Source organism: Echeneis naucrates, chromosome 17 (assembly GCF_900963305.1).
Source record: "Echeneis naucrates chromosome 17, fEcheNa1.1, whole genome shotgun sequence".
Taxonomy (NCBI): domain Eukaryota; kingdom Metazoa; phylum Chordata; class Actinopteri; order Carangiformes; family Echeneidae; genus Echeneis; species Echeneis naucrates.
In genome coordinates this window covers 7,027,051-7,053,840 of record NC_042527.1, presented here as the reverse complement: position 1 = coordinate 7,053,840, position 26,790 = coordinate 7,027,051, and the positions used below count along the sequence as shown (strand labels likewise).

Genomic DNA, 26,790 nt, shown 5'->3' with positions numbered 1-26,790 from the left:
TCTCATGGAGTGCTTTTCCATTAAATTAGGCCTGCTCAATGGTATAAATGATATGATATGAATAATAACACACTGTGAAATTATGAACGTATTGCTGTGCCCTTGTCTAAATGAAAGGACATTTAACTATAAATGTTTCTTACCATTCCAAAAAAAAACTTTTTTTAAATACACTGGCAAGGTCTGCATTAGAGGGAGTTCGGAGTTGATTGATAGCTGAACAAAACACAGCAAATGGACACAGGAAAGCTGCATCTGATTCCCATGCAGAAGTAGAAGTTCATGTTGTTTCTGTTATCCAAACCATCCATCATGGTTTTTACTATCATAACCACAACAACGAATGTCCGATCTTGATATCAATTTCCATATTTTCTCTAATCTAACCAAGTAGCTTTCAACCCCAAGCAAGACATTACCATTACTACAGTAACCATGACGATGAGGTAGGTGAAAGCCCATTTATTATTGTAACCATGACACTAAAGGTCTAGCATCCTGTGCACTGGCTGTGGGTGGAGAGAGAAATGGAGTACTTTGATGTATGTGTCATGTTGACCATGGATTGTCCATTACAAGTACATTCACAGTGTTCAGACCTTTTCAAATGCTTATATCTAGTAACACTTCAAACTTATGCTGAAGTAATTTCACAAAGTTCATCAGGGAGGCTGGCAGTGCCCTTTGATGGCTGTCGTGCCCCTGTTGCTGCGCTGGGGGGCGGGGTCTGGTTGGGGGACTTCCGGATTCCCGGATTGCCACCTCTCCAGAGATCTACACAGAAACCCTCTGGATTCTCTTAATGCTGTGTGAGGTAACAGGAGAAGCACAGCATCCTCCATTCCCCCAGTTCCTCCCAGCACCACCTGCTTCCCATCCCCTCTCCATCCGTCCACATCTTCTCTGTCCTTTGTTCCCCCCTGTATTCACTGAGGTGTAGCACTGCCCTTCCTGCCACACAAAGGTCATTCCGCTCAATAAAGATCACAAACTAACTTCCAGAGAGGGCTGGTGATGGTCACACACATGCACTGAAATAAAATATTTAGCTGCAAGACTCTTAACAGCATCAATCTCACAATGTTGACCCCCTGTGTTGCTTAACTGAGGGCATATGCAGACCATATATATATATATATATATATGGCTATGGCTCTCTCTCATGGAGCCCCTGCAGAACTCAGAGACAGGATTAGTTTGAAGATTTTAGCATGCAGCAGCAGCAGCAGCACTGTGACAAAATGTAAGACATGTGAGTGGATGTCAGCATGCATGTTGCTTTTACTTGATCCAGACGGCTCTCCCTGTTAGCCACTCTGCCCGGTGCACCTTCTGCCAGGTCCAGACCGTGTTCCTAATTGCTCCTATCTGGACGGCCCATCCCCCACCTCGTCCATCTGCCAGGTAGACAGCTGGCCAAACGACCAGCATCCAGTAGCCACACAGGCTACATGGCTGCCTGCCTGTCTCACTGACCATTAGCAGTGAGGTTAATGTGCTGCTAGCAGATATGCTAATGTGTGTGTCTGTGGGGTGAAGTGAAGCTGTGAGTTGTGTTAGCAGAGGAGTTTCAGGGTTGGTTTGCCTGAAGTTAACTTTGCAAGGGCAGCTTGCACTTACTATGAGCTATGAGCTATATATTACACACACACATATATAAATATGAATATATAGGGAGGGATGCACGAACCCTAACCCTAACCCTCTCCACATCAGACAGTCAGTTTTACAGGCAGCTTTGATGATTGGTTGTGGTTTTTTTTTTTTAAATGCTTCTTTACATACAACTAATCAAAGATCACAATCAATCAAATGTATATATGTGTGTGTGTGTGTGTGTGTCTGTGTACCTTTTATTCTTATGGAGGCAAAGCTATCTTATTGACACTGACATGGGTTTATTGACATGAAAAGGCTGTGCGCTGTCTTTAGAATCTGTCTCTGACAGTCTGGTCAGTGTAATGTAATGTGTTTTTTTTAGGTTGCCTTGTGATGCTGTTTCTCTGGAATTTATAACCATTCAAAGGCTCTTCTTGTTCCTACTTCTCGAGGTTTTGACAAGTAACATCCTAAAACTTGTCTATAAAATGCGACCTTCCTGTGATGATTACTGATTGCTGTTTTAGCTTTGTAGCATATTGAATGCTTTATTTTACATTGTTTCAAGGTGATTAAGCATTCAAGAAATTGTACGGTATAGTGTGACAAAAAAGGATTAAATTATTTCATGTAATTTTTTCTTAAGGGGTTGTGGAGGGGCTGGAGCCACTCCCAGCAGGTCAGAGTACACCCTGGACAGATGACAGTTTATCACACAATGGTAATTATGTAAGAACTGCACAATAAATACACGGTAAGATGACAATGCATTAGGTTCTTTGGGCAGCCATGACATCATGGCTTTTATAGCTATTACAGTTTTACTGAATTGCTACAACACTAAAGCCCATTCTCTGAACCAAATGCTAGGCGGCCTCATTTATTGAATCTTTTCTGAAAACATAAAACTATTTGCACCTAGTTAGACACAAGTTACATTTCTCATGTACTCTTTTTTTTTTGTGTAACTCAAATCACATTTTCCCTCACTAAAACACACAACACACTGTAATGCACTCCTCACAACAACAACAACAACAACAACAACCTTTCACACTTTTTGCTAATGATGAAGTCAGTATGAGCCAGTTCAGAGTGCACAGGTTGTTAAAAGTTGGAAAAATGAAATGAGTTGAGGGAAATCGTTTTAGAGGGACAGGAGGTATATGACGAAGTTTTATTCAGGCAGAACAGCTGGTAATGTGCGTTTCATTGTTTTCTTGTATCAGGTGCTGAATTCAGACATAAAAGCTGATTGTTTGCGGCAGGTGCAGCGTGCAGTACAATCAGTATTATATCACCTTACATGTTTTTTTTTTTTCTCACTTATAATACACATTTCCAGAGATAGATGCCCTGAACATTGTTTTTACCGTTTCTGATATAGTATGTGCACTCAGTTATGGTCACTGTGTGGGCTTTGTGTATTAAATCAGTGCTTCAATCTGTTTAACTGTTTGGGCTTTGTGTGGCATCAGAAAAAAATGTTTTATGCCTTCATTGTTGAGGAAAAAGGACAAAATATTAACAATATGCTTAAGGCTGAAGTCTTTGAAATAATTAACTGGCAATTATATCACTCAGAGGAGAAATAATGTCCATCAATATACTTTCTTGCTATGTGGAGAACAGAAGAAGAGAAGTGAGATGTCTTAAGCAATTGGACAACTTTGTAATGTCAACGCATTTGAAAAGGGGGTCAGGCTGTACTAAGCCCAGGGACCTCCATCCCTCTCCCTGGGGCTCCCTGGTGGTGATGGGAAGACGAGCTTGAGATCTGCTGAGGAATATTTTCAATGATCTTTATTAATGTGAAGATGGTGGAGGGTTGTAGCAAAATGTGCTGAGGAGACAATTGTCAGCAGGAGGGAGGAGAACACATCTCACACTCTGACTAGAAGCACGTTTGGCTGGTTGAGACGTGCTTGTTGCTTGTAGGCATTCAGTAAGAAGAAGCAGGGAGGTGGAGAGACGGTGAGAATGAGAAACTTGTGAATGGAAGTGGAATAAAGGCTGCACTCTTCCTGAGTGAATCCAGCTAAGCTTCATTGTTAGAGTGGACACATGGCAGATCAGTATGAGCACATTTTTTTATAATCAGTACTCCCGAGAACACGTCACTTGGATGTAACAAGTACTCAGGAATTATTTCTAAGTCTCCTCACTGAAGACATTTCCCATTCACGTTGGGAATTCTATTCATGCATGATAAAGACCATTGCTCAGGTGAATAAAAGAAGAGCTACATTTTATTTATGGCTTTAAGAGAGAAAAAGATATCTAAATAATGTTAAGTACTTGATGCTTTCATTCATTTAATGGCTTGTGCTTTTATTACAACTGCATTTAGAAAAATAACTCAAACATGATACTGTTTTTATATTTTCATATATTTTTCCATTTCTCAATGTTTTTTTTTTACATAGCTGGTACATTTTTAGAAATTTTATACTACAGTGTTTGTTTTCAATTACAGAATTGCAGCTTTTGAAACATACCAACATGATAGTAAAATCTATACTTTTTTTAAAGTCATCATATACATGTACAACATATATCACATACATTTGGACAGAGTTCAGCGTATGACATATTCTTGTCGTGTTGTGTTGTGCCATGTTTCAGTGGCGTTGTGGTCCCGTGTGCTTCTCCTTTGAGCGTTTAAGGCAAAGAGGAAAGATTTGCGATCTTTGTTGCTCATTTACGCAGTCTTGTCCCATTTTGTCTCTCTGTTGTGCGTTTTACTGATTCTGGAGAACACAATGACAAAAACCTAGTAAATCTGTGAAAACATACCAAACCAGATCATGGTGAAAAAAAATGGATGACTGGATGAGTGGATGATTTCTTTCCTCGGTCCTCAGAGGGATAGGGTTCTTCAGAGATAGCTCAGTTCCCTGGTTTAAAATGTTTGTCAGCCAGGGCAGCACGCTTTCACCTCCTGTACCAAATAACACATCTGATAAATATGTACACTCACGAACATACACAATCAATTGTGGGTCATCATTTAGGTTATGTAGCAAAAAAGAAAAGTCTTTTTTCCTGCATTCTTCCACTCTGGGCCACTCTCCTACCAGGAGGAGAAAAATATGTGATCTTAGTCATCTCAGCTCCTTTTCTTCCTTTTGTTCTTCCTCTCCTGCTGGCCCTGAAGCTGCGGATGTGCCACTGGCTGCTGGGAGGGCAGCTGCACTTATACATTAGTCTCCAGCCCGTTCATATCAATGGAACAGTGGTCCTTGTCTCTGTGCTCTCTCTTGTGATGTGAGGCGTGAGCATGCTTCTTCTTCTCTGTCGGCCGGATCCCCTCCTCGAGCTGGATCAGGCGAGCTACATCTGGGGAGAGGTGGTCCTGCTTGCTGCCCGGTGGAGGCGGCTGGTAGCAGCCATTCTTCTGATTCTGGTAGTTCATCATCTGCTGGATGCTTATCATGGGTTTAGTCTCGCAGATCAGAGGCACCTGGTGAATGCAAATAAAAGAAAGAGAAGCATCTCAATCAGTTGGTTGATTTAGGGGGTGATACGGCTTCAACAATACATCAGTCTTCTAGCTTTCTGTCTAATGAAGATTAGGTTGAAAATAATCCAGAATCAACAGTAAATGAATGATCTGCAACCACAGAATCCATTGAGCACTCTCACCTGCTCACCCTCTTTGACAAAATCTTTCCTGCAGATGTGAGCCATGATGCCTGTTGCCAGGGCATCACCCATCACGTTGACCATGGTCCTGAATCGATCCCTACGTTATATAAAACCAAAAGTCATTCACAGGGTTTCATTCAGTTTAACGGAATACGGAGGCTGAAATGCTACAGTATTCCAGGTATGTAATGTGTAAAATGACACCAGGGACTGCTCCTCTTTGTTTACAGCCCGATCGGATTCCCTGGAAAAAGCTGTTGATTGAACTTCACTGGAAAACGGCTAACTGTCATCAACATTTCCTGAGTTGTTAGCTTTGACTGTTAACCTTTACTTACAGAGCCCAATCAACAGCTATGATGAGGGTGATATCGTCAGTGGGCAGACCTACTGAGGTCAGCACGATCACCATGGTTACGAGTCCAGCCTGTGGGATGCCTGCTGCACCGATGCTGGCTGCAGTGGCAGTGATGCTGGGAGAAGAGACAGAGAAGCATTTATAGAATATTTGTTTTATAAAATGGAGGAACAAGTGTGTGTGAGGTGAGCAGTCATTCATAAAATAAGAACTACATTACATTAACACTCACTTGAGTTTGGATTATCATGTTACATTTAAACATTTTAGCTTCTTCGTACATATATTTAAGTGCAATATTATTGTTATGCCTCAGCTACATCTAAATGACAGCCATAATTATTCTGCTGCATATCAAGGTGTTCTTCACACATTCCACACAAACTGGCCATAACACAAGTTCACAGCAGTTTTTAGAACAAATTTTCTACATTGTTGAGTTCTTGTAATGCTCATTTAGTTTCCTGACACAGTTCAGTTTTAATGAGATGCTGAATGCTGGAATGCATGTGATGACAAACTGGTGACTTAAATATTGTAGATATGTAAGTATGTAGATCCAAATCAGTGTCTGTTGAGGAGTTTGTGACAAGGGTGTGATGATAAGATTGCATGCGCTGAGCATGGAGATGGAGCAGCTCCACGGTCAGCAGCCATACGGCACGGGAACAGGACGCAGAGCGGGGAAAATTATTAGATTTCTGCCGTGACAAGGGAGATGAGTAATGCAGGTCATATGGGTTTTACCGCTGAGGGATTATGAGGGAATGGGCACAGACCGCAGCCATGAGGGGAGGTCTGCTTAATGTTATTATGGTAGAAAATGTTGTCAATTTGGGGGAGAAGGGGGGACTTTTCTCTAGACCTGGCTGGGCTCATTTACCTGGTGTTGGAAGTTATGCAGTGTTGGAATTGGCGGGCTGTTGTGGGTGATTTTGTCTGTGCAATCAGTCTGTCTATGTGTCTGTCTGTGTCCCCGGGGCTTCTAGACTGATTTAGTAGAAATCAGATCAGACTAAGAAGCTCATATGAGGGGTAATCTCTGTGACATTTACATATATGTGTCTCTAGTAAATCCCATAATATTTTTTATTAATTCAGAATTAAAAGTGTGACGATTAACTCACACGTTGCACTCAGACCATGGTGTCTACACCATTCTGAGCCAGAGGAAATTTGTTTGTAATGTCACACTTTAAAAAGTTTTTCGTGATTTTTTTTTTTACAGTTATGGCAGAACATTAAATCTTAATAAAAGGCCTAAATAAAAAAATGTTTTACCCCGTTTATTTTTGGCATGAAGGGAGAAATGATCTCAAGACTGAGACTTTTTTTTTTTTTTTGACCAAACTGTAAATATGTTCACCTCTGTTGTAAATATAAACATTTTAATATGGTAGTCTTATGAGGATTGTTTGGACACAGTCTCAAGAATTGCAGTTTTTGTTTGGTCAGACTAAGCCATCTATTACTCTTAATAAAATTGTGGTAGCTGCCATGAAAAAAGCTTTAGAAAGCTTTACAGGTGTGATTAAGGTCCTACCTTTTTCTGACCCCCCTCATCTCATCTCATTATTACAATGGTTGTAACGAGACTGTTAATTTGAGTGTTTAAACACATTTACATTTTTTAGGAGTTTGAAACATCCTGGCCACTGTACCTGATTGTTATAATCTGCCCAAAGTCGAGCTCATAATTATTCACTTGGGCGATAAAGATGGCTGCCACGGCCTCGTAGAGTGCGGTGCCGTCCATGTTGATGGTAGCTCCCACAGGCAGCACGAAGCGGATGATGCGTCGGTCAATGTGGTTGTTCTCAAGGAGGCACTTGAAGGTGATAGGCAGAGTGGCAGAGCTGCAGCAGAAACAGATGTCAGAGCTCTTCAGACTATCAACAAACACCCTGAAATGCTTCTCACACTGGCTGCAATTAGGTGTTCTATAGATGTGAGACTGAAATCTCTCCTCCGTTTGATTATTCCAAATAGTTATCTAGCCAAATAGCTTGCTCAGGTGGTGGAGGGACATTTCATGCTTTCATTCTTGAAAGACATGTACACAGATATGTATGCAGATAATACATTCCATAACAATAATACAAAAAGCTCAAAGTCAACTATGTATTCATATATATTTCGATGTTTAGTGTTGTGATAGAAAACTGCTCTGGTTGTGTTTTTCCTGATTTGAACAGGGCCAGTTAGTGGAAGTTGAAACACTGTGGTAACCCAAAAAACTAATATTTACCGTCTCAAAATGTTTATCATCCACCAGAGAACATTTAAAGAGATGTAGGAAAAAGTGAAATCACTAATAATACTGCTTGGTCTACTGAAAGAGCATTTTATTTTTATTTGAGCAGACCCATATATGTCCAATCAAACTAAAAAGGTCAGCCTTGAGGTGTAGTGCAGGTAGGAAGGGTTAAACCCTCACAAACATCAATTTCATTCAAGGTGAATTCCATTATCTGCTCCGGATGAACCAACAACACATCAGCGCAGACCGCACAACTCTAAATGACCTGTTATTTTTGGTAAGCCATCAGCTGAGGCTCATATTTATTATTTGGACTCATTGCATTGTTGGTTTTGGTGATTATCTTGATGGGAACATCACCATTACATGTTTTCATTTGTGTGTTCCTGGAAAAAGCTCAAACTGCGACATGTGAGGACGAGAAAACAAACAAAGAAAAATGAACCCAACTTGATTAGTTTGGTTTTGGAAACGCTCACCTGGATGAAGTGGCCAAGGAGATGAGCAGGGCTTGCAGAATGCCTCTGATGTAAACAATGGGACTCTTCTTCGTGATGAAGAAATACATGGCTGGGAGAATGAAGAGACCGTGCAACACCAAACCCATTACCACAGTGATGGCATAAAAGCCCAGCTTCTTCCCCATGGCCGAAGGGTCGTCCATCTCCAGGATCTTTCCGGCCACCAGGAACACGATCCCGAAGGGGAAATACCTGAGGGGAGAGGGAGAAGTGAAGATCGGGTTCTTGTTCAGGGTTTCTGAAAATGTTAGAATTTATCAAGTCAATAACTCTTTCTTGTCACTGTGTGACGTACACACAATGTTGCCGTAGTTGCAAAAAAAAAGACTGAATATGAAGTAAAATAAATCGGACCATCTAACAGTTTTTTTTATATTTTTATAAAACCTAGATATGCCAATCTCATGGTGGTGTAAGGGTTCATTCTCTGATGGTCTATTAGCTTTTATCATGTTATTATTGAGCTAAAATATTTGATTTGAAGTATTACCCGGAACAGGAAAAACTGTGCTTTATTTTGGTAAATGCTACAACTCTTACCAGATGACAATGGCAACAATCTTTAAAACAGCCTCATTCAGACTTTGGCAGAAGTTGACCAAAGCGCTCCCGTTGGGTCCCATTCTTCCCAACATTATTCCTGGATGAAGAAAATGAAACGAATAAGAAAGGAAGAACACCACATGTCTCTTTAATGAACCGATCAGAACTAAGGCACACTGCACAACATGCGTTATTCCATCATGCAAGGTTCGATGAAATTTGCCTCAATTACACTTACATTAACCTATATACACATCAGGGTGTGCGTGCTGTGACTGTTACTCTGTAGGGGTTGTGTATTGCACATGCCAACCTCTTACCCATGGTTGCAGAGAAAATAACAATCCCCAGCACGTTCATGCCTTCACTGGTTCCGGGGGATGTTTTCATGATGACATCAGGCGGAGGCGTGAGGTCGAGGGAGAAGTTCTGGATATCTGTGCTGTTATCATCCTGGATGCCGTAGATGTAGACCCTGCGTGTGGTGGTCTCATCCAAGAGCTGAGCCACCGTTGGTTTGGGGATGAGCTCTGGGACTCTCTGGGTTCGATACTTTTGCAAAAAAAAAAAACAAAAAAAAAACGGGGGAAAAAAGAGAATGTCAGCAGAGTAACTATAACGCCAAACCATCAATAAAAGCAAAGCAACAGATTCTGTTGAATTAAAAGAAACACATTATTATTACAACAACAAATATGTTAAATTTATTTACTAATTTTAGTTAGTAAACTAAAATTTACTAAGACAAGATGTTTTAAAACATTTCTATGGAGTTATGTGATTAGTTGAGCCCATTTGTAAAACATATCAATAACTTTTTAGAAGCTTTGGGATGGATCCAGGCTATTGGGCTAACATGTCTACAATATAAACATACATACATCTTAAAGGTCTAATATTGAAGGTTGAATATTCATATATGTAGATATGTAAATGTGTGTCAGGTAGAGATTCTGCATATGTATTACATACATATTTATTTTCCTATAGGCTGTACTAACATCTAATTTTCACCTTGATAGAAGAACAAACCAAAAGAAAAAAAAAAAAAAAGTTTATTCAGCAGGGAAACCAATGTGGTATTTTGCTGTTATTATTTTGGCTTACCTGCTGAAATGTAGCTTGAACCAGGTTGGCTGGAAACATGTTTCTGGGAAAGAAAGACAAGGCTTTAGGTACTACATCGGAGAGCAGGTGTGCATGATGAATTAAACACTGGCTAAAATGAAGATGGTTCTGATTTAACATGATATGATGAAATAATGAGCAATAATATTGGCAACCGGGAATCCTTTGAAAGCCGAATTCCTTTTTAAACGGCCTGTGCTTTTTATAATTCATTCATTCGTTGCTCTTGGTTCATTATCATCTGAATGTTCCCCAGCCAGCAGCAAAGTGTCACTTCATTAACAACCAAATCTCAAAAACACATTGTGAGAGTTCTGCCTGCCAGGAGTAATTACATCAAACGAAGATAAAATGGCACATGACGCTGCATGTGCCTCAAAGCTCTTCATTGCTTGTTGGTGTGAATATTATTACTGTCATTGTCTGTGTGTGAGAGCCTGTTGATTCAAGCTCTCACTCTATTGCCGTTAATCAAGGCAGGCCATTTTTAAGTTGGACAATCAGTGTAGTCTAAACTTCTTTTTCTTCTGATGACATATTATATATGTATTAGTTCAATTTACATGATTTGATATATATATTTTTTTTTTCAGTTGGCTGAATATGACTTACATAGCACATTTACTTTCTCTGGCTTGATCCAGCCCAAAAGAGGATGGATAGTAAGACATATCCTCAGTCTGTGCTGCAGGCTGACATATATTGTCTATCGATCCCTCCAGAATCTCCAAAGCATTCCTGTGGCCCTGACTGTAAACCCATATCGAACCAGAGCTCAAATCACAATAAGAATTTAAAGAGTACAGTTTGTATGCAGGGAGATTAAGAAGTGTATTTTCTGGTCTGTCATAGCTTTTGAATTAAACAGGATGACGTCAAAGAAGCGTATTTTTAACATATATGCTGCACCCCCGCTGGACTGCAGCTGAGTATTCTCCACGGATTTGACCACTTAGCCATTCAGCAGTCTGCTCCGTGTCTAAGACAGAGAAAAGCAGGCTAATGACACTCTGACCCCAGATCCCCTAATAAATCCAAGTATACACATATTCATACATACTGTCCTCATTATACATACTTACTACACATTGTGTGCTGCTGCCCCCTGCCCCCAAGCACGCACACGCACAGACACACGCACAGACACACACACACACACACACCATGACTGCAGTCAGAAAGGTCCATTTGTGAGTGTACTGATATAGTATCCCTGCTTGATAGATGAAGGCTGTAAAGAAGCTTTGCGAGATAAATCCAAAGCACAGCTGTGCTCTGTAAAACACACACACGCGCGCAGACACACACACATACACACACGCACTGAGATCCCATGAACAACCAAGCTTCACCATTGCCGAATGATCAGTGCATAGTTGGATTTCATGGCCTGGCCAGTTTATTACTCCACTTAAAAAAAAATAAAAAAGCTCACATACAATTTATTGATTTTGTCACTGAAATTCTTCAATTACATAAAAAAAACCAAAAACAAAACAAAACAAAAAAACCACACAATATGAAAATATGCCTTAAAGAAGAAGTCTTATATTTTTAAACATAAACACATATTTGTTATTTTCTATAATTTGCTATGCATTTGTATCAAATTGGCATAAAGGAGTTAAATATCCAGTGAGCAGGGTGTGACCCTCAGCAGCTCTGTGCTACAGAGCACACTGACCGACTATCACACTGACACACTGTCTCTTCTTCAGAGCTTCTGCCAGTGAGACTGACCCAGGGTGACCTCTAACACACCACCTTCATCCTTCAGCATTGATAATTAGCTTAGCATAATAACCCACTGCCACACGAGATTCCAGGATTTATGCCCTGACCTCGAGCCTTTCTACAACATCCTTGTGTAACCTTTGTCGAGAGGTCTTGCTTATGTGTTTTTCTTTTTCCCATAGAACCATATACATCTGTGTGGATATGTGTGTATGATATATGACAACACACAACACAGGCTGCACTCATTCACAGAGGCAGGAACAGGACAGGAGAGCACAAGATTAAACCTTTTGGGGTTGTGATCCATTGTAAGCTGAGTTTGAATGCGAATATGAACATTACTTTGAAATATACAGCAATGGATCCTTCTCTGATTGGTCCATCAGAGGTTCAGTGGATAATGGAAATTTGCACAAATTTTCTGCTACTTTAATTCTTCGGTCTTATAGATGTCAAGACCCTCAGACTGGGATCCTTTAGAAAACAGCAAAACCTACACCGTAAAAGATTGAGATGTTTTCTCTTCGTTTCTGAGAGCTGGGAGCGACGATGAAGCCGCAGTATATAAGATGGAAGGATGTCATGCAAAATGCACCATGGATTCTGCATAATAAAAAAAAAACAACCCAAACAAATACAGCAAAGCATTATACTGGCATTATTGTGCATTTAACATAATTTAAAAAAGGGGTTGACAGGCCTTATTAAACCTCTGGTCTCCAGCATGTATGATAATGACGATGATGCGTTTTTTTACGCAACAGGAGAAACATGACATGTCCCCTACCGAATGAGATCCAGCAGAGCGTCAGCAGAGCTGGTCATTGGCTTCTTGCTTTCCTCGGAGTCCTCCTTCTGGGCAGCTCCACCTGGGTGGATGATGTACACCATGATGATGCCCACTACCACAGCAACAAAGGTGGTCCAGAGGTAGTAGGAGATGGTCATGATGCCCAGCCGGCTGGAGCACTTGGCGTCTAGGGCGGCTAGACCTGACATCAAACTGCAGAACAGAAAAACATATGCATACATGGCTCATGTTAGACGTGGAGGAGGACTACACCGCTGCAGCCTACTGCCTTTGAGCTGCGTCAGTTTCAAAAATGGACGCAGGTGTCATTAAACGAAACAACGAAGCTGCAGGGTCATGAAAACAGAAATCAGATGTGTATGCGTTTAAATGCAATTTTATAGCTCCTCTGTCTTTAGAATACATTTTGCTTCATTGATATTTGAAATGAACGTCAAATCTCCTGGGAAATAAGTATGTCTGTGTCTCAGCCACCTGCTTGTTGGCTTTTCATTTAAAAAAAGCCATACAGTGTTTTGTACCTATTCCTTCTCCATACCATCACTAAGGGACTAGACAATGGGAAATATAAACGGAAGAAGAAAAAGTAATTTGCACACAAATACACTGAAACGATAGCATTCAATGTAAATGAATGCCATTTGCCGTTGGTATAGACAACATAAGGAATACAGCCAGATGTTATTTGTGTGAAGTGCGCGGAGGATGATGGCAGAGCAGGAGGGAGAAGCCAGAGAGAGCGAGAGGAGAGCTTTTTACGCTGTCTCCTGAGCTGGGGTGACAAGATTTTCTCCGTGTCGTAAAATGTAATCTGTTTTGACTTGGCGAGCGTTGGAGCTGGAGATTCTTCCACTGCCTGCAAGCATCTTGTCACTACTTTCTTTATCGTCTCATGAAATGTTTGAGAGAAAGTCTCTTATTTTTTGCAGCTGGACTGAGAGATGAAATCACAAGAGCACAAAAAAGTATGCGAATGTGTGTGTGTTTAAATTCATGTGCTAAATCGTCTGAAAGCATTTGATTTTCCCGATGTGTCACAGTATGAAAATGTTGGGAGTCATTATGATAAGCAGAAATCAAGACCCGGCATTTTCCACGCTGTCAAATACAGATGTATATGCTACTGCCCAAATGTTAGCAATACATGTCCCCAGATCATCTGAGCAAACTTCTACTGGGAAAGAAACATTTTTTAAGAGATACCCCGGAAAATCGGATACAATTTCTCAGTGTTTCTTCAAAGGATTGTTTAAAAAAAAAAAAAAAAAAGTAAAGAAATGTCCACTTCTTCTTCTTCATCTTTTGTTGGCGATTTCACCTGAAGCTCTGCTGCAGCTGAAATTTCACCATTTATCCTTCATGCAAACAGGCTGTTTGCACTTGAGTCAAAAAGTGGATGGTGCCCTCCCTAAAAACATTACAGGCTAGATGACTAAAGATATCTTGAACCAGCTAGGCTTGATGCATTTATCACCTGTATACCCATCCGGAGAAGTACACAGAACTGTTATTTCACTTCCAGTTTGTAGATAGACAACTTGATCACATGCAGTTTGTTGGTGGCGATCTCACTCTCACACACTACCAGTCAAAAGTTTGGACACAATGTTCAAACTATTCCTCTGAATGAGAAAGTGTGCCCACACTTTGGACTGGTAGTGTGTGCCACAGCAATTATTGTGATCGTGACTTGCGCCTTGCTCTCACAGGAAATACAGGGAAACTCCAGACAAGGCAATTTGATGCTGGCTCTGTATTACTGCAGCAGCTTTCTTTCCTCTATAGTACATGCATGCTGGTTCATTCTGTCTGTAATTTTGGCTAATATCGTTAGAAAAAGGACATGCAAATGGAGCCAAGGAGGCACCACCAGTCACAGATTTCTCTTTCTTTCTTTCTTTCTTTCTTTTCCTTATTACTGGGAAGGAAGTGTGGACCGTTTAACCCCAATTATCAGTGCTGCTCACATCTTCCTTCACGTGTCTTAAAGAAGAAAAGGAAAAAAAAAAGAAAAAGAAAAAACTAAGTGGGCATAAATAAACCAAAGGCTGTTAAACTTCATTTGCATTAAATTGCTGCCTCTGGCACATGTAAATGTGTAAATGAGCATAAATGGCACCATTGATGGGCAGGTAAGTGTGAGGACAACATGAGTTTGCTCGCTATGGCCAGAAAATAATTGATGTAAATTGTTATTCAGGGTATTACAGACTGCAACAAATTACAGTAATTCTCTCCATTGCATTGCTTTTGATCTGTTAACTAAGAAAGGTGCTCCACCACCTGCTTGTTGCATCCACAGGGTGTTATAATGAGACTGAAATAGAGACAGAGAGACACACAGCCTCAACCTTAAAGCCTTTGGTACATCTGACATTAAGTACAGCTGCAGCAGAGATAACTAAGGGGCTTGTCCCACGCTGGTCAGGGATTAAAAGGAAAATCTGAAATGTGTTGTATTGTATATCCAGATGCTCTGTGCAATTTATCGCTGCTTTTTCATACTGCAACTTTAAGAGAAAGTAGACGGCAGCCAGGAGATCATGTTTAAAAAAAAAAAAAGAAAAAGAAAGAAGAACAAAAAGAAATACACTTGTTATTCCGGAGATTTACCACGACATTTACCACATTTCCTCCCCACTCAGCACGTTTCAATCTCACAGGAATGCAGTGAAGCGTCATCTTTTTGATAGAAACTATGCTGTGATACACTAAGGAGGAGGCAGAAACTGTTGAAACTGATGAAAACCTCTGAAGTGTGGAGAACTCGGTTTGAAAAGTTAACCTGTTAAACTAACAAGCATTCCTTTATTTTTTTTCCTCATCCCAAATTGCCGAAGCACTGGCAGATTATTCAGAGGTTTTCCCAGTTCCTTTATTACCCCAGCTCTTGGTAGAAAAGGACTGCTAGTGCTGGGCTTTTCTATTTTATTCCCTGGTCTGGAATAATAGAGCGAGATGAATATTCACAAAGATGCTTTGTTTTGAATCTCACCCACATATATATGAAAGGAATATAAAGTATGCAATCAGGAAACTCATACCGTCAGATAGAAACGCAGCATCACTCCAGCACCCCATCCGTGCAACTGTTTTGCATTTCCGTTATTGTTCAACAGGAGATGAGAGATGAATTCATGCATGAACATAGTGCTACAAATACACAATGTGCTCAATAGCCCCAAACCTAAATGTTACACTCACATTTTTTGGCTACTTCAGGGAACCATTTTAAGCAGATGTGCTATATTATCAGAAAGTTATCTTGCTACATTCATTTATATCCAGCAATACAGCAGATGCAGGAGGACCAAAAGCTATACACATATCAATTTTTGAGATTAAATTTAATCAATAAAAAGTCTAGATTATATTTGTTATCACTCAACATAGGTTGTGGCAAATGAAAAAAGAAAACCTCTCTAAAGTGAAGCATCTTTTCTTGAGTTGTCTTTTCACTCCTTAATGGCTCATGAGCAGCAGGAATGGAAAGCTTTTCACCTGTTGTGTGTCAGTTGTGGAATATCTTAACACTTGAGTGCCAGCACAATCACCTCTGTCATTCTCTCCTATTTCTAAATCGAGGTGGATTACAGTGAGTCAATCGCAGACTGGCTGCCTCCTTCGCGAGGTTTCAGGAGCATATACGGGAGATGTGCTACAAGAGTTGTGGACCATATGGGGCTTACAGTTCTCCATGCTGCACCTTCGCTGGGCAAGAGCATTACAGTAATCCCACATCCCCATGAAAAAGAGAGGGCTGAGACTCCTTGGAGAAGAGTTATCCATGCCATCCACTGCATGTATCGGTGACGCCACGGCTATTATTTCAGTATACAAGTATACACAGCAACAAGGACGATCTGCTCGACACAATTTCACAGTTTGATCTTAGAGGATTTTTTAACAGCGAAGTAGGGGGAGAACAGTTTCAATCAAGATCTTCTCCACAGCTTTGCCAGTGCTGGTCCATATTAATGTTACCAGTGTCATCACGTCTTATTGGTTGTGGTCTGTGAAAACTTGTGGAAAAGCGGTACAGCAGGAAACAAAATCAACTGAAGGTGCACTCAGACAGATATTAGGATTTAGTCTTGGTGACTTGTTGGCCATCAGGATCAGTCAGGATGGGAAGTTCTCACTGCTGCGTATTTACCCCCCCCCCCTCTCTCTCTGTGTCTCTGTTGAGATTAAGACAACAAATTCTCTATAAACCTCTTGTTCATCTGACTCCACTGCCTGACCTGCTGAGCTGACCAGCGACATTGAGCAGACATCTGTGACATCAGATGCCAAGTTTTTGCTTCCCGGAAAGGGCAAAAACTAATTCTGCAGCCAGTGCAAGAATTTATGAAATTGTAACTTAGCAGCAAAACACATCTCCCTCCATTCATGACATGTCATGATGCTACAGATATGTTTCTTTGTCATTTATCGGTTTTAAACCATGAGATAGGTAACACCCCTACAAGCTACCTCCTATTCTTTCAAACAACCTTATATATTTTAGTAAGAGCACACTGTATTTCCAATAGACATCTTCAGACTTGAACTTTCATGCTGCCATTCCTTTAACATCCTATTGACCACCATCCACTTTTACTTACAGGCCACCCCAACACTTACTGTACTACTTCCAAGAAACTAGACCATGCATGTATCTCAGTGCTGCTTTATGAAGACAACTGTGGCCAAAGCTAGCTTCTTCATGCTATTCCCATAATGCTGAATGACCTTCATCACATTTCTCACAGGCTCTTTAACTTGAAATTTTCTTTACAAAGATCAATAAAAGTACATTTTATGCTGACTTGCCACCGGTGTTTGTAATTGGGCTGACAAAATGGCTTGGTGTGTGATTGAATGTTGAACAGAACTTGGGGAAGGCATGCTCCTCTTTTTCAAGCAGGATGTCAAGTCACCAAGATACTCCTCCTGGGCCCCCATATGTGCTTTAAACCACTCAGGCACCGAGTCCATAGTTTTCAATAGTGTATTGTTTTAGTTGATGGCACTATTAAAGCCTGTTAAAATGAAACACAATGTCAGTGTAATATTTCCCTATTTCAATATAAAAGACATGCATAAATAGATAAAAGTAAAGAATAAACATCACCATAGCATATCTTGTTTAATACTGTACACTTATTGTAAACTTTTTAAGAAGGAAATGAAAGAATGTATTAAGACCATTAAAGGAATATGTATTTGTACCATCAATTGCTCACAACTGTCTGTAGTCTCTCTGATCTTCAAGGAGCAGAGGTTAAATTCTGCATGACGTGTTTATGGGATAATCTGGTTTTTGCTTTGGCTGGTGTGCAGATGGCCCTGGAAGGGGCAAAAATGGGGACAAGCAGGCTATAGGGCTGTGGCGGACATTCACCCCGAGATAAGCCCTGCTGCTCCGTGGCCTTGGTCAACCAACAGGCATCCCGTGCATCTCAGTTTATATGCATTCTGCAATATCTGTGACAGAGAGAAAAGCCTAAGAAGAGCTTTCTGCTGTACATTGGTATTCATGTCTGCCGAAGATGCAATGTGCGGACGTGCAAAGTGGGCGGGAGCAGGTGGATAGTGGTCAGTCCAAACGGTTGTGTGAGCGAATACTGTGTTCTCTGCATCAACTGTGGCTTTATTTGGTCTTGGGCAGGACGCTGAATGTTCAACAGGTGCTCCAGCAGCTTGAACTCATGCTGAGTGTTGAATGTTTGCCATGATTGCTTTTACATTCCCGTGTTCTGAAGCAGCTAGTTCGACTACGTTTGGCCCCCGCCTGCATGCGCCGTTTCAGATTAGATGTAATTAACATCTCTTGCCCTCACGTGCCTCACGTTTGGCAGGGGACCTGCCCTGAAGTGATCTCCTGTTCTGAATCTGTGATACATGGGAAGTGGACCACGAGCAGGCTCAGAAGCAAAGATACGTACTGTTAATAACCCCTTAACTTAAACTACACAGAAAAAGACAAGAAAAGAAAAGAGATATACAAGAAAAAGGCAAGGGGAGGAAACATACAGACACAGAATGAGAGAGAATGAGGGAGAATAAACAGAGAGAGAGAGAGAGAGAGAGAGAGAGAGGAAAGGAGGATTAACTTCTCATCCAGTCTTTGCTGTTGCATAGATTGTAAGTAGCTTATTGCACAAAGCACCCTGCATGTAACCAGTGCGTTTGCATGATTTGTTTTGGGAGGGTTTTTTTGAATGTTGGACATCACTGACCTCATGCAGGCAACTAAGAGCTTTGGAGCTTAAGTAGTCAAACTGGAGAATCTGGCATCTTTGATGCCACTGAGAATGGATACAGAGCTACAAAAGGGCAACAGGTTCAGTTCTATAGGAACATTACTTTTGAATCCTTGATTTCGTTTTGTAAAGGTAAATGGTCATCTAGGTTTTGCTCTCACACGGGCAGACAGGCAGAGTAACAAGTCTCCAGACAAAATATGCAGTCTATGAATATGTCAAACTATACGTGAAACCCATAATATATGAAATCCATCAGTTTGTTTCTTTTATCCTGATTTGAAGCATTTCCTATGTATGTCTCAAAGGAAGCCCTCATTTCTGAAAGGTGAGATACCAAAAAACAAAATTCCCTTTGTTCCCCAGAGATCTGCTCCCAGAACCCGGGGCTCTAAGTCAAAGGCGAATTTCTATTTAAATAAATCAAGTACTTTCATGTCACCAATACTTGGTGTATTTACGGCACTAGGCAACGACAAACAATTAAATGGACCCCGTGGTGAGAGATTTTTCCTTTTTATACATTTCATGCTGTCTCTCCAATAAAGTCTTACTTTTCTGTATAACCACATGTAGATTGATGAGGACAAAAATGTATATTTTCTCTGAAACTCTGAAGCTCATTCTCAGTCTGATAGAACACCTACGATCACAGCAGAGCATTCAAATAGCTCCAAGGTTGTTGAAATTCAATCTCATCACAAAGAAAAGGTCAGCAGCCTTGATTCCTCAGATGGCACATTTTCAAAGTAATTTCACGAGAGAGGCAACAGTGCGTTACCTAGAAGTACCCAGAAGATGATACCGCAGCATAGATGCCCTCAGCGACGATACACCTCTCCTCTTCACGGGTAACGTCGCCGTTGAATTCGGTCAAATTCAGCATTGAAAAGATAATGGCTAACAAGAACCCTATGAGTGCCCTTTAGGACTGCGAACTACCACAAACTGTTTGGTGTTACCCAACTAAAGTTATAGGATCTTATAGGATGCATTTCATTTTAAGAGCAATGTCCCATTACTATGAGAAGCTCTTAAACTGAAGTTAACTACCAAAAACATGCATGCAGCTCACCAGTTAGATGCTACTTTGTGAAGGTGATTGAAAATAATAATTGATGCAAAAAACCTCCAATTTACATGTAGCCAAAATAAACAAATAACTCCGGCAGATCCAGAGACCGAATGTCACAAAAACTAAAATTGAATGTGAACAAATTAGGCTGATAACGATTGTATTCAACTGACATATGACCAAGCCAATCAAGCCGATATGCAACTATATATCGGCTTGATATAAAGATATATAACTTGAACTTTTGAATGTTTTGGATAGTGATTATTGCCAATGATTTGTTGGGGCAATTAGGGCATTTAGCTGGGCACTGCTTGGTGCACACAGCTCTTCAAGTTTGGCATGTAACAGTTTGTTGATGCGTTTGTGTGTGTTGCTCTTACCTGGATACAACGAGGGGCAAAATTAACATTTTCAACATCCTCATTAGTAGTTCCCCGGGAAACTGGAAGTACTTCACCTCCTGCAGATGGCAGCAGAAAAACATAGTTTATAATCAGGGCTGTAAAATGATAAATAAAAATCTAATCTGATGAATCACGGGGTATCTGTGGATTAATCACCATTAGTCACCATTCCTGCATATCGTGGAAATATTCATATTTTCTCAGTATATTGTTGGACCAGAAAGATGACAGGAGGCAGCAGTTTTTAACGCATGACAAATCCAGATGAAGAGCAGTTGCTTGTTTTCTTTTTTTTTGTTGTTTGTTTTAGCAATTACAGCATGGATGGATGCAGCTTTGATTGGGAATCAAAGAAAATGACTTCATGAAGTTTAGAGATCATGATGTCTACTTGAGACAAGGTTACAAAATAAGAAAAAATACACTGTATGAGTATTTAACTGTTTGGTTAACTGCATAGTTCCTGTTCACATGAGTGACATGTGTAGCTCAATAGCGCGGCATGAGATATGCGTTGTCATTTGCAATCACAATAAGATGCTCCTCTGAGCCAGGCTGTAAAAGGCCTGTCTCTTTGTGGAAGAGATAACACTGTAAAACCTGCAACTACAGTAAAAGTGATTGGAGAGCAACTTAAGCAATGGCTTTGTGCTGAATTTTAGATCGTCCTCCTTTGCAGAAAGCATGGGCCTCGTAACACAACAAGAATGGCCGTCCTCCAATCATCTGCCACTGTCTCCCTGCTGCCATAAGCTTATACGTGGCTTTGTTGCTGTAGTTTCCTAAAGGTTAGTTCCAAAGGTTAGTTTCACTTAGTTAAAGAAGAAGAAGAAAAGAACACTAAAACAGTTCCTCTTCTAATTAAGCCCATCGCCCTCCAGTAAGAGCTACTGCTGCAAATTAGTGTACCCTTTCCTCATTCTGTGAACCTTGGGAGTACATCACCTGCAATGCAACTTGACAGCTGAAGCACTTGGGCGCGTTATATTAACAGCTTCAAGCAGAGATGAGAAGCAGGTGACAGAAGTCTGGTAAAGTGTTAGAATTTATCAGACTATTGTTCTGTGTGGAGCCACTGATTGGGCTATTCCACATTAATGAACGGCAGGAGATATTTAAATCACAGCTGAACGTGTTGAAATACTCAAGGGGTGGTAAAGATGGAGTGTGTGATTACTGTGTCTGCTCGACCTGAGGTGACTCAATTTATTGTCATTTAACATTCCAGCTGTGATGCTCCAAGGAGAGAAAAGTCAACGAGCCCTTTTCCACTGTTTGGTGTCATCTCAGCTCTACTCGGCTCCACTTGTGGCTCCCGGCTGCCTGTTTTGGTGGTGCCTTTGCTGCAGCAATATGAAAAGTGAAAATACTTCAGACTGATTGGTTAGAGGTAATTGTCACTATTGTTTCAGGCTTATGTAAGACTGAACAATCTGAACAAGCAGCCGCTCTGTAGATTGTTGCATTCTTGTTTTTATACTATACTCTTATAATGGTTTGGGGCTGCACTATCTGCAAGGAGGAACTCTTTTCAAGAGTGATTCAAATCAAGTGGCGTGGACTTCCAGATGGGCGAAAACTTGGAGAGCTGTCCATGAGTCAGAAATGTTGTGCGTCTATTTAAAGCACCTGTGGTCATAACTAAGTGCTTTACAGAGAAATGGAAATGCATTAGAAAGCTTGCGTAATGGGCAGGCCAAAAAAAAAAAAAAAAAAAAAGCAAACAAAAAACAACCACATGGAAAGGTTTAAGAAAAATGGTGGTTCACGCAATGATTGGAACGATTTCCTCCTTAAGAATCTATGTTGTCATGGGAAGAATAATAAGCAGGAAACTCATGTGCTGTTTTTTTTTTTTTTGAACAACCTAACAACCACCACCAGTATGGCCACTAAAAAACTGCCTAATGAGATGCAACTATATGGGTCATAATAAGCCTCAATCACAGAGAAAATACGGGTTATTTATTTTATTTATTTATTCATTTTTTTACCAGATAGTGTCAGTGGTTATAATTTTGATGATGTTTACAACTGCTGTAAGTTGTAGTTAGTTGTTTTAAGCAAATACTACTACTACTACTAATAATAATACAACTTACAAGTAGGTGTACACAGCATTTTGACTTTAAATAGGAGTTGAAGAAGAAAACAGCTAAAAGGAGAGTTTTATATAGATCAGGTTGTCAGAAAATATAAATTCATGCAAAATTTGCTTGATCTGTTCTGAATGACATTAGTAGGTAACATTTGAAAAGAAGCAAAAATATGCTGTGATAAGACTAAGCCACGCGTGAAAACAAAGCGAAGGCGATGAGTTGGAAATAAAAAGCTGAAATTTAAGTACAGCACATCTGTGCAGTGAGATGATGGAACGGTAAAAGCTTTTTGGCTCCGTTTTTGAGTGAGGGTGCTTTTAGGCTAACTGACTGACTGTGCGTTTGTGTGTGTGTGTGGACTGGGTATTTTAGTATGTTCAGGGTTGCATTTCATTCTCTGAACATAGCATTCAAAGTGTGTATGTGCACCTACATGTGTTTGTGGGTTTGTACTGTGTGTGCGCATGAAGCACAAACAGCTGCCTCAGGCATCTGCCAACATTGGGACAAACACACAAGCTGTTTCCTGCGTGAAGATATTTGGTGTGCGCACACACACGCACACGCACACAAACACTGGCATTATTCCTATAAGTTATTTGTGTGCATCTGGACTGTATGAAATAATGTTTCGGACACCGAGGGCGCTATTTTTCATAAAAGATGCTCTTCTCTTGAGAAATGCGCTTGTCATTTTCTGTGGCTGTGGGAAAGTGTCTCTTTGTCAGCGACTGCTTTCAATAAAATACAACAGTTACATAAAAATATCTGCTTCCACTTTCATAAATTTTGAACTCAAAACGTTTCATCCATGGTCTCAATACAAGATGAGCTGAATAATAAAGTTTAAAGTAAAGGATTCATTTGCTTCTGAACTGTGCTATGGAAGGGTTAAATTCTTCATAAATTCTTCTACATTAATGAAGAAAATATTTTTTGATAGAGTTCAACTGTGTCAAGTCGCAAACTGCCAATTCTAGTCTTAAAAGCTGAAATTAAGTGAAAAAAATATATAGACCTTCAACCAACATCCTTCTCATTCATTCATAGCCAATCTTCAATCACTTATCCGTTTCCAGGTCCATTATCCTCAGTTCATTGAATGTGTTAATGCATATTACATAGAAAATATCAGCCAGAACACCATAATAGCACCATATATAACATATAACATACTCCCATGCATGCACACACTTGTGTTCATGAATGCACTGTGAGCTTAATTGTCCTCAGCATGGCCTTCACCTTCAGCCTGCCAGCTGTCACACAGTCGCAGTTAAATCCACCACAGTGCCCCTGACAGCACAAAATGTTTTTCCTATTGTGCCATGGATACAAAATTGAAAGTGGGGGGAAAAAAAACAACCAAAAAAAAAAACAACTGATGTTTTTAAAGGGTTTGTTTTCCCTGCAGAGGGAGTAAAATCCATGTTGGCAGGCTCAGGATGTGCAGATTGTCCAGCCTGTTGAGCACAGGGCCAGTTTCCTGTGTTTTTTGACTGAGACGCTTTGTCCACCGTAAAAGCTCCATGCTTTCATCTGTACTGTTTCATTACTCGTCATTTACTTCAACTGTCACTCACTGACTGGGACAAAAGAAGTGAAAAACTAATTCTACTTATGTCTCTCCTGTTTTGCATAGCAGAATAAATAGGCTATATCAATGAAGTGTAATTGATGTTTCTAGATCACAACGAAAGACCTGATGTTTCCTTCTTGAGCTGGGAAATTTTTGCATGACTGAATGGTTTACTGAAATTTCACTTAATAGACTTTCATGCTAACATGAATATAAATGTTAGCATCATTAACATGCTCAGCCAGCCTATTGAAAACAATCTAATCAGCATGTTTGCATTGTTATTGTGGGCTCGATGGCGCGCTCATTACAGCCTACAGCAGCCTGTGCGTGACCCTGGTGAGGGTAAAACAGGCTTATTGTCACAAAAATTCAAGACCACTGAACAAATGACACCAAATTTCATAAAGTAAAATCGTTTGTTAATCTGTTGTAATCTGTTGTGAACTCTTCTTTTTGCGTCCTGCTGCAAACAGAAACAGGACCATGAATTAATGGGAGCTACCATGTTCACATTAATTCAACGCCCACTTCCCAGACAATTTTCACTTATTATAGGAACCAAACCATGTGGGGGGATGAATTAATATAGCCTTTTTCATATTCTGCTGTCAGCTCTAACAGCAAGGTTAAGGACCAGGCACATTAATGCTTAAAAGAAGATAAAACAGTCTGCAAGTTTGGACAAAAACCAAAAAACTACCCGCAAGTTCAAATGCATTACTGTGCTGTTCTGTTACAATCGTATAAATCTTGTTTGAGGTTTTCTGTTTCCTTCTTCCAAAAACTTAAGCCATGCCTGACCCAAAGTAGTTAAAGGAACAATCTTGCAATTGTCGAAACAACCTTGTGGCATTTTTCTAAATTTACTTCGATTCAGTTCCACTTCTCTGTCAGTCTTGTGTGAATTATATAAGTCAACACGAATGGTATGTTGTTGACATGATGTCTCGGTGCAGTGATTGACAAGTAATCTCCAGTATGACAATCCCTTCCAACGCATGTTCTGAGTCTAGCTCAGAGGCTGTACCGACAATCTGTGTACAACCTTTTCAAAGCGTTTCCCTGCTCCTGACTGTGCCTTATGCCATTACTATGTGCATGTTCTGGCACACAAACCGACCTTTGGATGAGTTTGAACTAGTTAGCCGTTTTTAGTGGGATGCTTTTCTTCTGTTTTTTTTTTTTTTTTTGATTTTCTTCTTATTCTTTTATTTAAAATAGTTGATACTTGAAGCCTTCAGTGCTGTAATGGCTTTTAGTGGCCTCTACTGTGGCTGATTGTGCTGATGGCAACTGTGTTTCCGTAGATGGGCTTGCTTGCAGAAAGATTCTTAATTACGCAGAGACGGCAGTTCATGTGTTTGTGTGTGTAAAAAAAAAATGTTGGTGTGAAGTGCATGAAGTGCAGAGGAGCTTGGAGGAGCGAAGTGCGTTGAATCGAATAGTCTTGTTTGAAGAGATGTGGTGTCTGAATCCATGCTGCCATTTAAAAAGGACACAGGTGGTGGTCACACTTAAACAGTTGAGGGGGGCCAGCAGGTAAGGCAGGAAGGCAGGAAGGCAGGTGGTTTGTGTGTGTGTGTGTGTGTGTGTGTGTGTGTGTCAGGGGATGGGGGTGCAGGTGGGGGGGGGGTGCATGGGTGAGGGGGCATTTTAACCAACTGACCTGCTCGGAGAGCTGCTTGCCTCTGAGGAAGAAGCCCAGCAGGCAGCCAATGACCACGGCCAGCACAGACAGGATGAGCAGTCCGTTCTGCTTGCAGACATTCTTCACCCGCCCCCACACTTCATCCAGAGCCACCGCCATTCTCCACCACTACCTCCTCCTCCTCCTGTTTGTCCCGGTCCTGACTGCAACTTTGCGACCCCCCCGCAGAGAAAACTACCCCTTTTATGGCCTATTTAGCCATATAGGACCGATCCAACAGCCCCCAGTGCACTGGAAGAACACACAGCAGGTGAAGCAGGACGGATGGATGCAGGGCGAGGCTGATGAAGGTGGGATTGTGAAAGAATAAACAACCCTTACAGAAAAAGATTAAAAAAAAAAAAAAAAAAAAGTTGTGACTGTTATTGGAGGGGGGCAAAAATTGAAATGAAAGAGGTAGTCATCCAAAATAAAGCACTTCAGGAGTTTCTGCGTTCCTCCTCTGACCTGCTTCCTTGGTTATTCCACGAGACTCTGAGCATCACACAGACACACACTGTCTGTCAGTCACCTCCCTCCCCGTCACTCCCCCACACACACACACACACACACACACACACTCCTGTCCCTCAGTACATTCCTCCTGGTGGCCAGCAGGCGGCTCTGCGACAGCTGGCTGTATTGTCATCAGGGTTAACACTGAAATCCTATTAGGATGTGCTGCACGACTCAGATCTAAGGCTGGATTACAGAGCTCTCTGAACAATTGGACAGTGGATTGGTCCAAACCGACAAAAAGAGGAAAAAAAAAATCCCCTACAAGTGACAAGGGGTAAATGACAGCACACAACAAAAACAGGGTCCCTCAGTGCTGATGAGTTACCTTTCTCAGAGGTGCACATGATTAAATACAATGAAGCACAACTGAAGGTAGAATTACAGTTATGACAACAGGCAGGGGTGATGTCTGCCTTAGGTCTCATTCTTTACAATGACGCCACCACCTGCCGCTCCAGCTCCTGAACCAACTTAACATAGTCAACACGCCAAATGACAAAATTAATCAACATCCTCACCTCATCCAGCTCTTGACAAGACAATGTCTGACTCTGAGAAAAATCAAAGC

General features: G+C 40.8%; 1 protein-coding gene across 1 annotated transcript; it reads right to left on the bottom strand.

Moving 5' to 3' along the window:
- Window positions 1–4,795: 4,795 nt before the first annotated feature.
- On the bottom strand, window positions 4,796–25,823 carry slc1a7a (solute carrier family 1 member 7a). The gene is made up of 11 exons (XM_029524555.1): window positions 25,683–25,823; window positions 20,312–20,391; window positions 12,582–12,797; window positions 10,037–10,079; window positions 9,250–9,481; window positions 8,927–9,026; window positions 8,345–8,578; window positions 7,267–7,461; window positions 5,586–5,720; window positions 5,245–5,344; window positions 4,796–5,062 (listed from the first exon to the last, which is right to left on the bottom strand). Exons 1-11 carry the CDS (start codon window positions 25,821–25,823, stop codon window positions 4,796–4,798), a joined length of 1,743 nt encoding a protein of 580 aa, XP_029380415.1.
- Between the last annotated feature and the right edge of the window lie 967 nt (window positions 25,824–26,790).